The sequence below is a fragment of the Berghia stephanieae genome, chromosome 5, assembly GCF_034508935.2.
Source record: "Berghia stephanieae isolate SIO BIC M18660-M18661 chromosome 5, UCSD_Bste_1.3, whole genome shotgun sequence".
In the NCBI taxonomy this organism is placed as follows: domain Eukaryota; kingdom Metazoa; phylum Mollusca; class Gastropoda; order Nudibranchia; family Aeolidiidae; genus Berghia; species Berghia stephanieae.
In genome coordinates, this window is record NC_088364.1 from 31033905 (window position 1) to 31047751 (window position 13847).

The window sequence follows — 13847 nt, forward strand, 5'->3', positions numbered from 1 at the left end:
ATAAAACAATTTGGACTTCCTCCTTCTCCTCTTCCGTCTTCTTCTTCTCCTCCTCTTCCTCTTCTCCTTAACCACCTCGGGTGTCGATATGTATTACTTAAAAGCTTGAAACCATAGTGGGCAGTGGAGTACATACTGTGTCTTCTATCCCCTTATAATGTCTGTTTTCCAACATGCTTTCTGTCTTTGTCTTGGAATGAGAATACTGGGTTTTGTCCTGGCCCTAACTGAGAGGGAAACAGTCAAATGCATAGTTATTGTTTTGGGAGATGATATTTTTCCCTTGTAAATCATCTCTCTGTTATGTATTATTATATTATTTGTTATTTTGAATCTATAATGCAAGCATTTGAATGTATTCCTCTTTGTTGGATTTTGTGCTTGTGTCTGGATGAGACATAGGTGATCTCAAACTAAGTACATTGGTGGTATGCTCTTGGAATCTACATGTTCCCTATTTGTTCCCAGTTCCCCTGTCTTACTTATTCTTGGGTGCATTAATTGTAATAATATCCTATTTTCTTCCTTTTTAGTGGCGCTGATATAACCTAAATGTGTTAAAAGCGCCGTAAAACCCTTAAAAACAAACAAGCAAACATTTGCTCCATAATTGGAACGTATCATGTTAAAACATCATTTGATCGTGTATATTTTTATTCTTACCCTTGTTTCCCAAATACTTTTCATTCATGGAACAACCTACCTACTGGTATCAACAATATTAAGACCTTGGAAGATACAAGAATATCACAAGTCCCCCTTTTTTTCTCTCTCTTTGATGTGCACACGTTTGTTTGTTTTTTACGGTTTCACGATGTGTGTGACACATTTAGGCCACATATCAGCGCCAGTACAATTACCCCCCCCCCCCCCAAAAAAAAAAAAAAAACCAAAAAAAAAAAAAACGAGTAAGACAAAGAGGAAATGGTTCAAATGTACTTAGTTTGAGACCACCTATAAGTCTCATCCGGACAAAAGCACAAAATCCAACAAAGAGGAATACACTCAAATGCTTACATTATACATTCAAAATAACAAACATAATAATACATAACAGAGATGATTTACAAGGAAAAAAACATCATCTCCCAAAACAATAACTATGCATTTGACTGTTTCCCTCCAAGCCAGGACTCCGGCAAGGGCCAGGACAAAACCAAGTAATCTCATTCCAAGACAAAAAAAGAAAGCATGTTGGAAAACAAATATAAAGGGATAAAACACACAGTAATGACCCCCCTGCCCACTATGAAAGGTCAGGAACCCCACCCAGGGGGGATAGAAGACACAGCAAGTGATCATCATGGGAGGTCAAAAGACTCCATCCAGATATGCACAAGTACAGTAAAACTCAAGTCTGAATGAGTCAATAGGTTTATTTATAGAAATCGTTGTTGCTTGTTTGGTGGAATTCCTAGGGCGAGGGAACGTTGGTAGTAGTCTTCAGCCAGTGGATTCTTCAACCTAGATCACACCAAGTGACAGCAGGAAGATTATGTATGGTCTTGAGGTTTCATCTATGTCTGCAACGTTGGCTCACAAACCTGAACCTTGGCTGGAGAGTTCAACTTTCATAGTCGTCTCTTCTTCTACCAGTTTCTTACAACCGTATTGCTCCCTTCCTCGTGTCCTGGAATGATACGTTTTTGCCCTGGACCTGGCTTAGACTTACACCCTTCGCCACACCTCTGCCGAAATAACACAACTTTGCTGTCTCATAAAACTGCAGAATTAATTTTCCACTCTGTAATGCTTGTATATAGCAATAAAATAGTTTTGCCTGAATTTTGTTGGATATTTTATTTATTTGTTTGGTTTTTTTAATGTTGTTTGTTTCTTCTTTGTCGAAAGAGGAACAAGAGGACCGTGACCATATTCTGTGCAAGGCACTGAAGGGACAAAACTGCCGGGGTCACTTGCTATCTAGGTGGACCGAGTACCTCTGTACATAAAAGGCGGTAGAAAACTTGGGTTGGGGATCACATTATGTCATTGGAGTATGGCCACTGTTATCATGCATTTTTTTTAATGAGAGGTGATCCCCCGCCCGCTGTAAATCATCTCTCGGTTATATATCTTTATGTCAATATATGATTTATATTGTGTATGAATTAGATCTTGTATTGTTTGTGTTAAGTATTTTATAAAGAAGATTCCACGAGCAATCTACCGATGATCCTGAAAATCCCATCCAGGCATAAGTAAGGGAATCACCTATGGAGGAAACACTCAATTGTTTACAAAATACAATATATTCAAAATTAATAATTACAAAAGTAACATGAGAGAGATGATTTACAGGGGGGGGGGGGGGGGGGGGGAAATATCATCCCACACAAAAAAGGTACAATACATTTGATTTTATATCTCCCGGATAAGGATCCCCACTACCAGAAAAATAAAATCGAGCACTCTCAATCCAGAACAAAAGCAGATAGAAACATGGAAAAGGAAAAATAAATGTGAGGGATAGATGACACAGCAAGTGAGAATCTGCCCACTACGGGAGGTCAAAAAATCCCAGCTAGCGTATTTTTTCTCATGTCAACGTTTATGTGCTCTTGGAAGTGTTGAAAGTGTACATTTTATTTTTAAAATTTGTGAAAGTGTGCAACATCTCTTGTTACATCCCTTTTTTATAATCGGAGATTCCCAAAACAATTGGTTAGCCGTATCTCAAAAGTACTTCAACCGACATGTGGAGCTTTCTGTAAATCGCCTCATAAAAATGATCCCAATCCAGAACAAGAGCACAAAGCCACATTCAAAAAAAGAAATCATTTAGAGACATTAGGCCCATGTATCCGGAGTTTATCCCAGTTGTTATAGCGTGAAACAGACATTAACAATTGCTTGCTATCCTCATCTATCGCAAGGTACTTTCTGCCAGATCCAACAGACCCAGCTACCCAATCACTGATGTGTGGACAAGAAGTTAACGACAAAAGGTTTAGAGAAATAGAAGAGATAGCAAGAGTGTGGACTAATGAAATTCCACCGACCCAGGGGGGTCCAATGGTCCCCAGTCTCAAAGGAGAATTCTAATTGTGTCTTTGGAACAACATCCTCTTCGAAGCTGTCAGAAACAGTATGCCAAGAAATATTTGATAAAATATTGTAGCTTGGAACAATTCTATTTAACTGTGTTAGTGTTAGTCTGGGGCAAATAACAGATGGCTAATGTGTGATTGTAACATTGTAAACTGAAACTGATAAAAAAATTTAAAAAACAATTAAAAAAACATGAAATAACTTTATCACCATTTTAATTGAAATCATTGAAAATTGTCATTTTTAAACAAACTTACAAGTTTCAATAAAAACAAAACATCATTTTCAAAGTTAAAATCGTGGGGAAAATGAACATTAATTAAAGAAAAAAAAATAAATAAATACATGAGGAGATCACTATGTAATGAAACACAACAAACTCTTTGCCTCTCACAATTTTCAACTTTGTGGCTTTTTTAATAATAAAACTTGTTTGAAGATCTTCAGTTTGCCTTGGGCAAGTTTTTTTAAAAATTTTATTCATTCATAATTCTAACATTAACTCTCTCGAAATCATATGCATGGAAAAATCGAACAAATTTGTTCAATTTTCAATGAGGAAGAACTCGATAGAGTTAAAGAGAAAAAGCGATGACAATGAATTTATTAACTTATTTTTAACGTAGTCCCATATAATCCCAGCCAAATGAATTAAACGACGTAATTATAAAGTAAATTTAATGATAATATATATCACTGTCAGTCAGGTTACTTCAAATTCCTGACATTATCAATCTTTGTCATGTGTCCGACTTTGTGTTTCAAAGTGATTTTTATTAATTTGTTTTTAGGGGTTCACGACGATTGGGACACTTTTTTAGAGAGTTTTTTTCAGCAACGCTCCCGCACCATGAAGGGTTTGTCATCCACCACATTTGTCAAGAACTAATATGTGACTCATTGTCCCAAAGCCGCAACTCGGTAAACAGATATAAGGGGATAGAAGACTTAGCAAGTAACCTCCTGCCCCCCATGGGAGGTCAAAGGACCCCACCTATGGGATGAGCTAAGTGCTGATAATTGAATCTACAGTTTCAACTAGCCTGAAACTCGGGGGTAAATTAACTCTGTTATGGTGCGGAATATATACTATTTCTTGCATTGCAAAAAAAACTTGAATCCCATATTTCTCAATACTGTATTTCTAAATTCCCTTTTCTGGGTTCGATTAATCACGACATATTATATTGTTATAAATGATTAACAAAAATGAATATAACAGCTTTAAAAAAAAAAGAGCAAAATATCAAACACAGAACGTTTCAGGCTCAAAACCCTTCTTCAGCCAACAACAACAACAACAAAAACAATAAAACATTACAACTCAAAAAGCCAGCGAGCAGCAGCCATCTATCTGTAATGTATTCTATGTTTTTATTGGGGTTTTTTTTTTGTTGTTGTTGACTGAAGAAGGGTTTTGAGTCTGAAACGTTCAGTGTTTAGTATTTTGTTCTTTTTTTTTTTTTTTTTGAAGCTTATACATTCATTTTTGTTTATTACTTGCAGCTTGTATCACTTGACTGTTTTGAGATGGAGGATCATATATAGTTTCAAAGGGGAATTCGTATCAATATAACAGACAATGATATTGAGGTGCTGGTGCTGATGATGATGATAATAATAAAAGTAACAATTATATATTCGTAACCGACACAATGATAAAAGCACACTTTTAAATGATTGGTGGAGAAAAAAAGTACAAAGTTGATTTATACCTTAATGGAGTTTTCTTTTGGCCTGCCTTTACAATAACCCAAATCTTACAAAAAGCACAGCAAAGGCAAAAAACTACACACCTTCCAATGATGATAAAAATATAATTTGTTTGTTTGTTTGTTGCTTTAGGTCTCTTCCAACACAATTGAGGTTATATGAGAGACCGCTGAAACAAAAAAACAAGCAATCTAACAAAAATAGTACAAATGTAAATCAAAATCATAACCTAAAGATATCATAAGCTAAATTATAAATAACCAAGAACAAACAGACAGAAGATTTACAGAAAAAAAAATATCCCCTGTCAAAAATACAATCACAAACCAAAGAAGCAGGATAGGCTAGTAAAGAGAAGAAGAAACGACATCACTATCGGATCGTACACCCATGCGAACATCATAGGTATATGATTCAAGGGTGATGCTCCCATCCAACCACCCGCATAAAAATATAATAATATATGTAGACACATAATATGTCGATTGTAACAGAAGACATTCTTGCTGTGAAAAGTAAAAGAGAATGTTGAGCCATCATAGAAAACCGAAAAGGAATTAATTCCTTGGAAAGATTTACTAAGAGTGTGGGTGTAACCTTCATTAAAAATTAATAGATCTACCATCGAGTAACACACCCGTATTTACATACTTACACACCCAAACACACACTCAAACACACACAAACATACATAAGCGCACAACACACATACAAACTTACGATGTATGTGTGTGTCTGTGCAAGGGTGAGAGGGGGGAAATAGAGCGGCAGAGAGAGAGAGAAAGAAAGATTGTTTTTGTTTTTAAGGGTTTTACGGCGCTTGCAACACATTTAGGTTATATCAGCGCCAGTAAAAAGGAAGAAAATGGGATAGTAAAAAGTTCTAGAATTACAATTGAAGCATCCAAGAGAAAGTAAGACATAGGGGAACTGGGAACAAATAGGGATCAGATGTAGATTCCAAGAACATACCACCAAAGTACTTAGTTTGAGATCACCTATAAGTCTCATCCGGACACAAGAACAAAATCCAACAAAGAGGAACACACTCAAATGCTTACATTATACATTAAAAAATAACAAATATACTAATACATAACAGAGAGATGATTTACAAGGAAAAAAATATCATCTCCCAAAACAATAACTATGCATTTGACTGTTTCCCTCCCAGCCAGGACTCCGACCAGGGCCAGGAAAAAAACTAAGTAATCTCATTCCAAGACAAAGACAGAAAGCATGTTGGAAAACAGATATAAGGGGATAGAAGACACAGTGTGTACCTCCCTGCCCGCTATGGGAGGTCAGGATCCCCACCCAGAGAAAGAAAGAAAGAGACAGAGAGAGAGAGAGAGAAAGAGAGAGAAAAAGAGAGAGAGAGAGGAGGGGGGAGAGAGAGAGAGAGAGAGAGAGAGATGGAGTAGAAGCAGATAATAAAATGAACTCTGTGAGTCAAAAGAACGCAACACACAGCAACCGCACACCATGGGTGACTTTACCAAAAGTAAAAATCAATAAATATCTTCTTTTTTTTTCACAAATGACAACGGAAAAGTAGCATCTTCCATCATTTGTGATATTGTTGAAAATGAACATAATAGATTTACATCATACACTACACACACCAAACACCCAGCTACACACAAAAATTTAAAAAGGCAATCCATTCTCATCATTCAAGTACCGTCAATTGGGGTAACTTTGCCTCAAGAGGAAACTTTGCTTCTTTGAATTTGGAGCATTTTGAATAATCTCAGATTTGGTAGTTATTGTACCCATTAAAAGACTTGAATCTTTATCAAAGGAAATACTTGCCACAAAACGAAATATTCTCTTGCTGGTCCAAAATTCTTGAAGCAAAGTTTCCCCTTTGGGCAAAGTTACCCCAGTTGATGGTATTCAGATTTAGACCTTCAAGATTCAATCACGACCAGTATTTACAATTGAGAGAAAAAGGAATGGGTATAAAAATTTATATCTACAATTCTAAAAACATGGATGAACACTTACTGGGAAGTGCAAGATGAGACTTTGAAAACATATCAACTCGCATTCAAAGAGTTTGACACATACGTTGCGCAACTGAACTTTCATATGAAATCTAGCATACAATAAAGACCAGTTTAATCTAAATTCAAGGGACAAAAATGATCTTTCCCTGTTTTGACATATTTAGTTAAAGCAACAGTGACTAAAATTGAGGGAAAACAAATTCCAAAACGATCAAGATACATTGCTTGTTTACATGATTACTCTGCTTGCCCATTATCATTGAGTTGGTTCCTTGACGTCAGAAAGAGAAAAGATTACATTTTGCACCTAAATATGCCCTAACTTCATCGTCAATACTAATTTTGAGTATAGGATACTGTAAAGATTCAGTTTTTGATGCAAAACACATGTAAACGATCTTTAAATTTTACCTTTTATGGAGTAAACTAAAATCAACTCATTTTCAGTTTAGTGATACAAGACAGTCAAACATTTTTGGATTTTCAACTACCAAAGAGGGGAGCAAAATCATTTAAATTGTTTTCAGCTCACCTTTCTTTTAGACCTTTGTTTAATCCCTTTAACATGATAGTATGATCATTGTCTTTATACCAAAAAAAAAATTAAATGTTCTAAATCATAATTGTAACTGTACTAATTTTGAAGAACATTTCTCACCAACTGTTCCAATTTGGTAAGATGCATAAAGAAATAGAACCAAAAAAAAAATTTTAAAAGCTGAAAAAGTAAATTTCTTTTGGAGGAAAATGCTAATACTCAAAAATTATGAAAAAGGACAAACAGAATTTGGCTTGAACCATTTGTCAGGTTTCTGTTTGAAAACTAATAAAATGATGTTGACCAAACAACATTTCCATTGATGGCTAAGAAACAGTTACAAAACATTGTTCATTATGAATTCAACGTAATCGATGGAGTTGATCTAAAGATAAATATTTATTGCTGAATTTCATGCAACAAAAATCTGGTATTGGGTATATTTTTTGTTTCTTATTTTTCAATGTTAAAATCAAAAAGAAAATTTGGAACTTCAAAAAGTTTTCTGGTGCCATTATAGCGCTATATAAGTTTACAGCATTATAAATATTATTCAGCATTATTATTATATTGTCAATCTTTTCCACCAATAGAGAGTTGCATTCTTGCCAAACATTTTTGCAATATCTATACACCGCTCTTGTGTCTTTTCATTTCTTCTATTAAAACTGAGTTCCTCAGCCACTTCCATTAACCTTCCACCTAAAGCAGTTCCTTTCAAATTACCCTTAACCTATCTCTTTCAAGCAACATATTTTTATTTTTATCAAAGACTGAACCGTAGAATGGAAATTGTGAGCTCATAAGACTGCTATGTATCAAAGAAAATAGTACACAACCTATGGCAGGACTGCAACTTTTACATTTGCTATACATCAGCAGAGCAGTGAGATGACTGAAAATCAGAGTCAAGATATAGTATGACCACAAGCATTACCAGCGCCCATTTCTATAAATATTGAAATGGCGTAAATTCAACTTTCACTCATCTACACATTATTTGCTTGCGGACATGTCAAAATTCGTTGTCATCACACTCAGTATTTAAGTCTTTATTACTTTGGTTCAATTACAAGAAAATGGATATCAAAACCTGACAGGTCTCCTCTACATGTAAATGAAAACTCGCTCTCAGATACATTCATAGAAATATGACGGTAAATAATTCTTTAAAAAATAACAATATCAAACAATAATATTAATAATAATAATAATAATAATAATAATAATAATAATAATAATAATAATATATAATAATAATAATAATAATAATAATAATAATAACAATAATAATAATAATAATAATAATAATAATAATAATAATAATAATAATAATAATAATAATAATAATAATAATAATAATAATAATAATAATAATAATAATAATAATAATAATATAACTATAACAGTAATGTGTAATTTACATTGACTAACTGATGAACTGTTCACTTGGTGATCTGATATATTGATAAAATAAGCATAACAACATATTTAAAACCCATGAACCCTACGATAATAGCAATGATGACCATCAATCACATTTTGTCAAAATTGAGTTACTGACTGTCAAGACCATTCACCCCTTCCCAATCCCCCCTCAATTCCATGACTTCTCCCGTCCCAATCTGCTTTATAAATAACATAATATCATCATATAATAATATGTGAGTGGATGTGTAAATGTCTAATATCATGACTAAATTTCCATAAATGCAGGTGATGAAACGGGAGATATGAATATAAAAATTTGAAAAAGTTTGTTTGAAACAGTGCCAAACAAAGCAAGAATGAAAAAATACAAGAAGATATACAAAAAAAAAACATTCCAAAAAAAATCCTTCCGCCAGGATTGACGTCTTAAAGAAAAAGACCTTGTTTATGTTTTTGTTTTGTTTTTAAGGGTTTTACGGCGCTTGCAACACATTTAGGTTATATCAGCGCCAGTAAAAAGGAAGAACATGGGATAGTCGAAAGTTCTTGAATTACAATTAAAGCACCCAAGAGAGAGTAAGACAAAGGGGAATTGGGAACAAATAGGGATCAGATGTAGATTCCAAGAGCATACCATCAATGTACTTAGCTTGAGATCACCTATAAGTCTCATCCAGACACAAGCACAAAATCCAACAAGGAGGAATACACTCAGATGCTTACATCATACATTAAAAATAAATATAATAATACATAACAGAGAGATGATTTACAAGGAAAAAAATATCATCTCTCAAAACAATAACTATGCATTTGACTGTTTCCCTCCCAGCCAGGACTCGGGCCAGGGCCAGGACAAAACCAAGTAATCTCATTCCAAGACAAAGACAGAAAGCATGTTGGAAAACAGATATAAGGGGATAGAAGACACAGTATTTACCCCCCTGCCCGCTCTGGGAGGGCAGGATCCCCACCCAGGACCTTGGAATAAGAGGCCACATACGGTCTCTTTCCTTAAGAGGGCAGAGGAGGTCTGAGGTTCGATCCCCAGTCGAGGAAGATTTTCTGGGATGGTTTTTTTTTTCTTGCTTTGTCTGGCACTGTTTCATACACACTTTTTCAGATCATTATCTTACACCAGTGCCATAGCTTCTAAATTAGAAATGAATAATATATATATATATATTTGTATATATATATATATATATATATATATATATATATATATATATATATATATATATATATATATATATATATATATATTATATATTATATATACATACATGAAACACAACTATATAACAAAGTCACACCAGCATTTCTTCAATCCTCAAACCTTTTCTATACAATATTTTAACTTGTAACACTACAACCAAATTCATTCAGAGTTATATATGTTAAAATGTATTAGTCAAAATTTATGGTTGTTTTGTTTTTAGGGGTTTTACAGCGCTTGCGGCACTATTAGGCCATTTCAGAGCCAATAAAAAAGGAAGATGATAAATCCAATGCTTTACAATAAATACTGAACACAACTTTTTGGACAAAATACTCATATTTTTATTGTACAAATATTGTATTAGCCATTGAGAGTTTTGTTAACAGAAAACAGAAATCCTTCACAAGCTTTTGCCTGTGAGTTTTGCCCCTTACATATAATGGATGATAAAAAGGACAAGCTGGCTACCCCAGAGTTTGAAAACTCCTATCTTCACTTTCTTCTCTCACTTTTCTATCAAAAGTCCAAGCCAGGTTCAATTCAGCTGATAAGACAACTCCTGTTTCATGTTTTCATCTTTTAAAAAATGAATGATATTTAAATCAAGAGTTCTAAAACGTATTTTAAAAATTGTCGAAGTAACTTTGTCAAAAACCATTTTTCTAACAAAGGGAGAGAATCGATATAAAATACATTCCTGCATTCGACCGGTCAGAGATAATCCAGCAAACTTTAGTTAAAACCGTTAAATTTCCTCAATAAAATATTGAACCTACAAAAATAACAACAATAATTGATTGTTACCTGTATCATATCCCTGGCCCATCACTGTGTAATACCAGTCAATCCTCATACACTTACAATCAAATGATCCGTCATAATAAAAATGTCATAAGTTTGTCAAATTTACAAAACTCCCATACCTCACAACATGTCCACTACCAATGCATTATAAAAATGAAAATCACACATCATACACCTCTTAAAAATTAATGTAAAGAAGGATGAGAGACAACCTTGAAATAATTTCTACTATGTTTATCTGGCAAGATATACATACATTAACGACTTAGTTTTGTTTTGTTTTTTTTTTCTAATTTGAAATCTGACTCACTTGAGAGGCAAGTTAAAATATTTTCATCCATCCTTCTCTAAAACATCTTTACAAAAGTTTTGAGTCTATAGAATGTAATCTGAACTTAGCCAAATTTGGCTGTACATTTATTAGGATTATTGGTACAAATGAGGGTTATATCAGGTCACAAAATCGTTCTCTTAAAAACATTTGCAAACACAACCCGATTTCCATATCATACAAACGTACAGAATACATTCTCACCCAATATCAGGCATTGTGAAGTGAGATAAAATAAAGAGAAGAAAGATCTGTCACTGTGGTGTCAAGGTCGTGGTGAGGTAGGAATCCAAAGTGATCTGTCACAGCTTGTCTTGCCTCCACTCCCTTCCTTTCTCATTTCGGCCCATCCAGCAAGGTTGTCTATTTGACAGATGCAATCATTTTCAGTCCTTGTTGCACCGGCAGAGAGGAACCCCTAGCCAGGCGTTTTGACCTGTCAACAACAAAAGGGGAAAATAACTGAATTACAACAGTTTTGATCCTGGGATTTTAATTGAATATGTCCACAGAGTATATATTATATATATGACCAACCCAATGCCTCAATCTGGTATCATGGAAAAGCGAACCAAATAGTGAAAATGAAATTTTTATTTTTATTTATGAAATTTCAATTCAGTTAAATTAATTTGCAACAATAGCAAAGATAAAGTATGTAATTTGTTAAACTGAAAAAAACTAATTTCAGATAATTAAACATTTAAGTACAAATTTTAGAATCTGGCTCACCCCAAATTAAAACCAGACTGAGAGGACAAGTCATAGTCATAGATGACATTTTTTATCAAGCCTTTTTCTGTTCCTTAAAGCAATTCCCAATGTCAACTTAACAAATACTAAATTGTTTTTAAAATGTGAGCACTTATACTTATAGAACCATGATTCATAAGGTTGGGGGAAACGGGACCCTTGGAATAGGGGGGGGGGGGGGGGTCCTATGGCACATGCAGCGCTATTGATACATTTGTTTTATAATTTAAACTATATTTATGATTGTTCCATTGTTTTCCTTAGGATGCTGAATGGTTTAGACAATAATTTCAAGTAACATTTAAGATGAGCCCAATGCATCATTACAAAATCAAATTGAATGGAAATTATGCAAATAAATCAAGAAAGTTAATGAGTTTGATGGGTTTGTTGACTAAGTGAGGTAAAGGGGAAAAAATATTTAACTTGGCTATAATGTATAACATCAGATTGTATGAACGAGTTTTGTGTACTTGTAATATACAGTTCAATGCAGTCTTTTCTATTTGAGATGACAGAGCCCATTAGAATGGGTGTTTCATAAATTATTTACATTAACATTAATAGTTTGTTGGTTAATTTTTTAAAAAGGAAGACATCAACACGGTATTCTTGATGACATTATTATTATTGTAGTTTACCTATATATTTAGCGCGTTTGACTGTTATACTCGACAAAGATGTTAATCCAACTGACCAATTAAATCAGTTAAGCTTGATTTATTATATCTCTCAACTAGTGTATGTAAATAAAACAGCAATTTAAAGCGCACACAACTCTATGCTGCCTATTAGAATGTTACCGGGTGCTGTCCATCTATGCCCATCATATTCAATTGTTTGATGATAAGTCAAATTGGATTCAAGAGAACAGATGGCAAATTCCGATTCAAAATAATTTTGTGCACATATTTAACACTCGTATGCCTAAGCTTACCTTGAAGACAGTATTCGTTGTATACACAACATTGAATATCAAAGCACATTGAAGAAAATGTAAGCTACAGACATGAATTGAATCTTACACTGGACTCTGGTAATTCTTTAAAAAAAATTGTTTTGGACATAAGAAGACAAACTGACTGTAACCGTAAAATCAGAATGATAAAGTAATGGTACAGTCTTGGGGGAAAAGTCTATATTCTTATTTCTCACATTAAAAATGTTTTTTTTCTGTTTTCGATATACCAAATCATTCAAAATGCCAAACAGGATTTGTCCATCCTTGCAGAACAAAAGGCATGTCCCAAAAAAGATTCTTCATTCTCAAGAGTAAAAAATCTCAACCCCTATGAAAGTGAAATTGGAAGCATGCATTGGAGCGAATCAAATCTAAAAGGAGGTTGGATATTTTTTCCCTTTGTTTTATTACCTAGCAAATGATGCACTCTTTTTGACCCTATGTTTGCTTTGTTTTGTTTTGTTTTGTTTTGATTCCTTACCATACAGTTTGTTATATTGACGGTGATGTCTAAACATGGCATTTTACATTAGCAATAAAATATTAAATCAAATAAGAAAGGGTTTTTTTTGGACTTTTTTATAAAAATAATTTTTAAAATGAGACATATACCAAGACTTATTACTTCTGAGCAAAACACTAAAATGTACAGAATTCTACAAATATAATGAGAGCAATTAACACTTCCAAGTTCGCACGCTTAAGTATCAAAAAAATATAAATGGAAGCCAGCAAGGATAAAGTTGTACAAACTTATTTTTTTGTTTTGGTGCATGGCGCACTTTTGGAATACAAAACTTCCAAGTATAAAATGACGATTACAATAATAACAAAAAATGAATAAATGAATAAATAAATAAATAAATAAATACATAAGTATATAAATAAATAAAATGACAATTACTTCAAAACCAAGACACTGTGCCATCTACATCAATTATGAAATATTGCAGGGCAAGACACTGTGACACGAGAATATTTGATGGTGCTAAAATAAGGATTCCTAATAATCTAACGTATGTTTTTATGGG

General features: G+C 33.6%; 1 protein-coding gene across 7 annotated transcripts in view; it reads right to left on the reverse strand.

Moving 5' to 3' along the window:
- Positions 1–10284: 10284 nt before the first annotated feature.
- LOC144972752 (nuclear distribution protein nudE-like 1) overlaps positions 10285–13847 on the reverse strand; it is a 38778-nt gene continuing 35215 nt past the window's right edge. For 3 of the 7 annotated variants that reach the window (XM_078914350.1, XM_078914347.1, XM_078914352.1), the window contains one exon: positions 11041–11538. In XM_078914350.1, coding sequence (XP_078770476.1) covers positions 11466–11538 — 73 coding nt within the window. In that variant the 3' untranslated portion in view covers positions 11041–11465. Of the gene's footprint in view, positions 11539–13847 lie in introns of all 7 variants that reach the window. The other 4 variants (XR_013645422.1, XM_078914351.1, XM_078914349.1 and 1 more) reach the window with 3 other exon arrangements.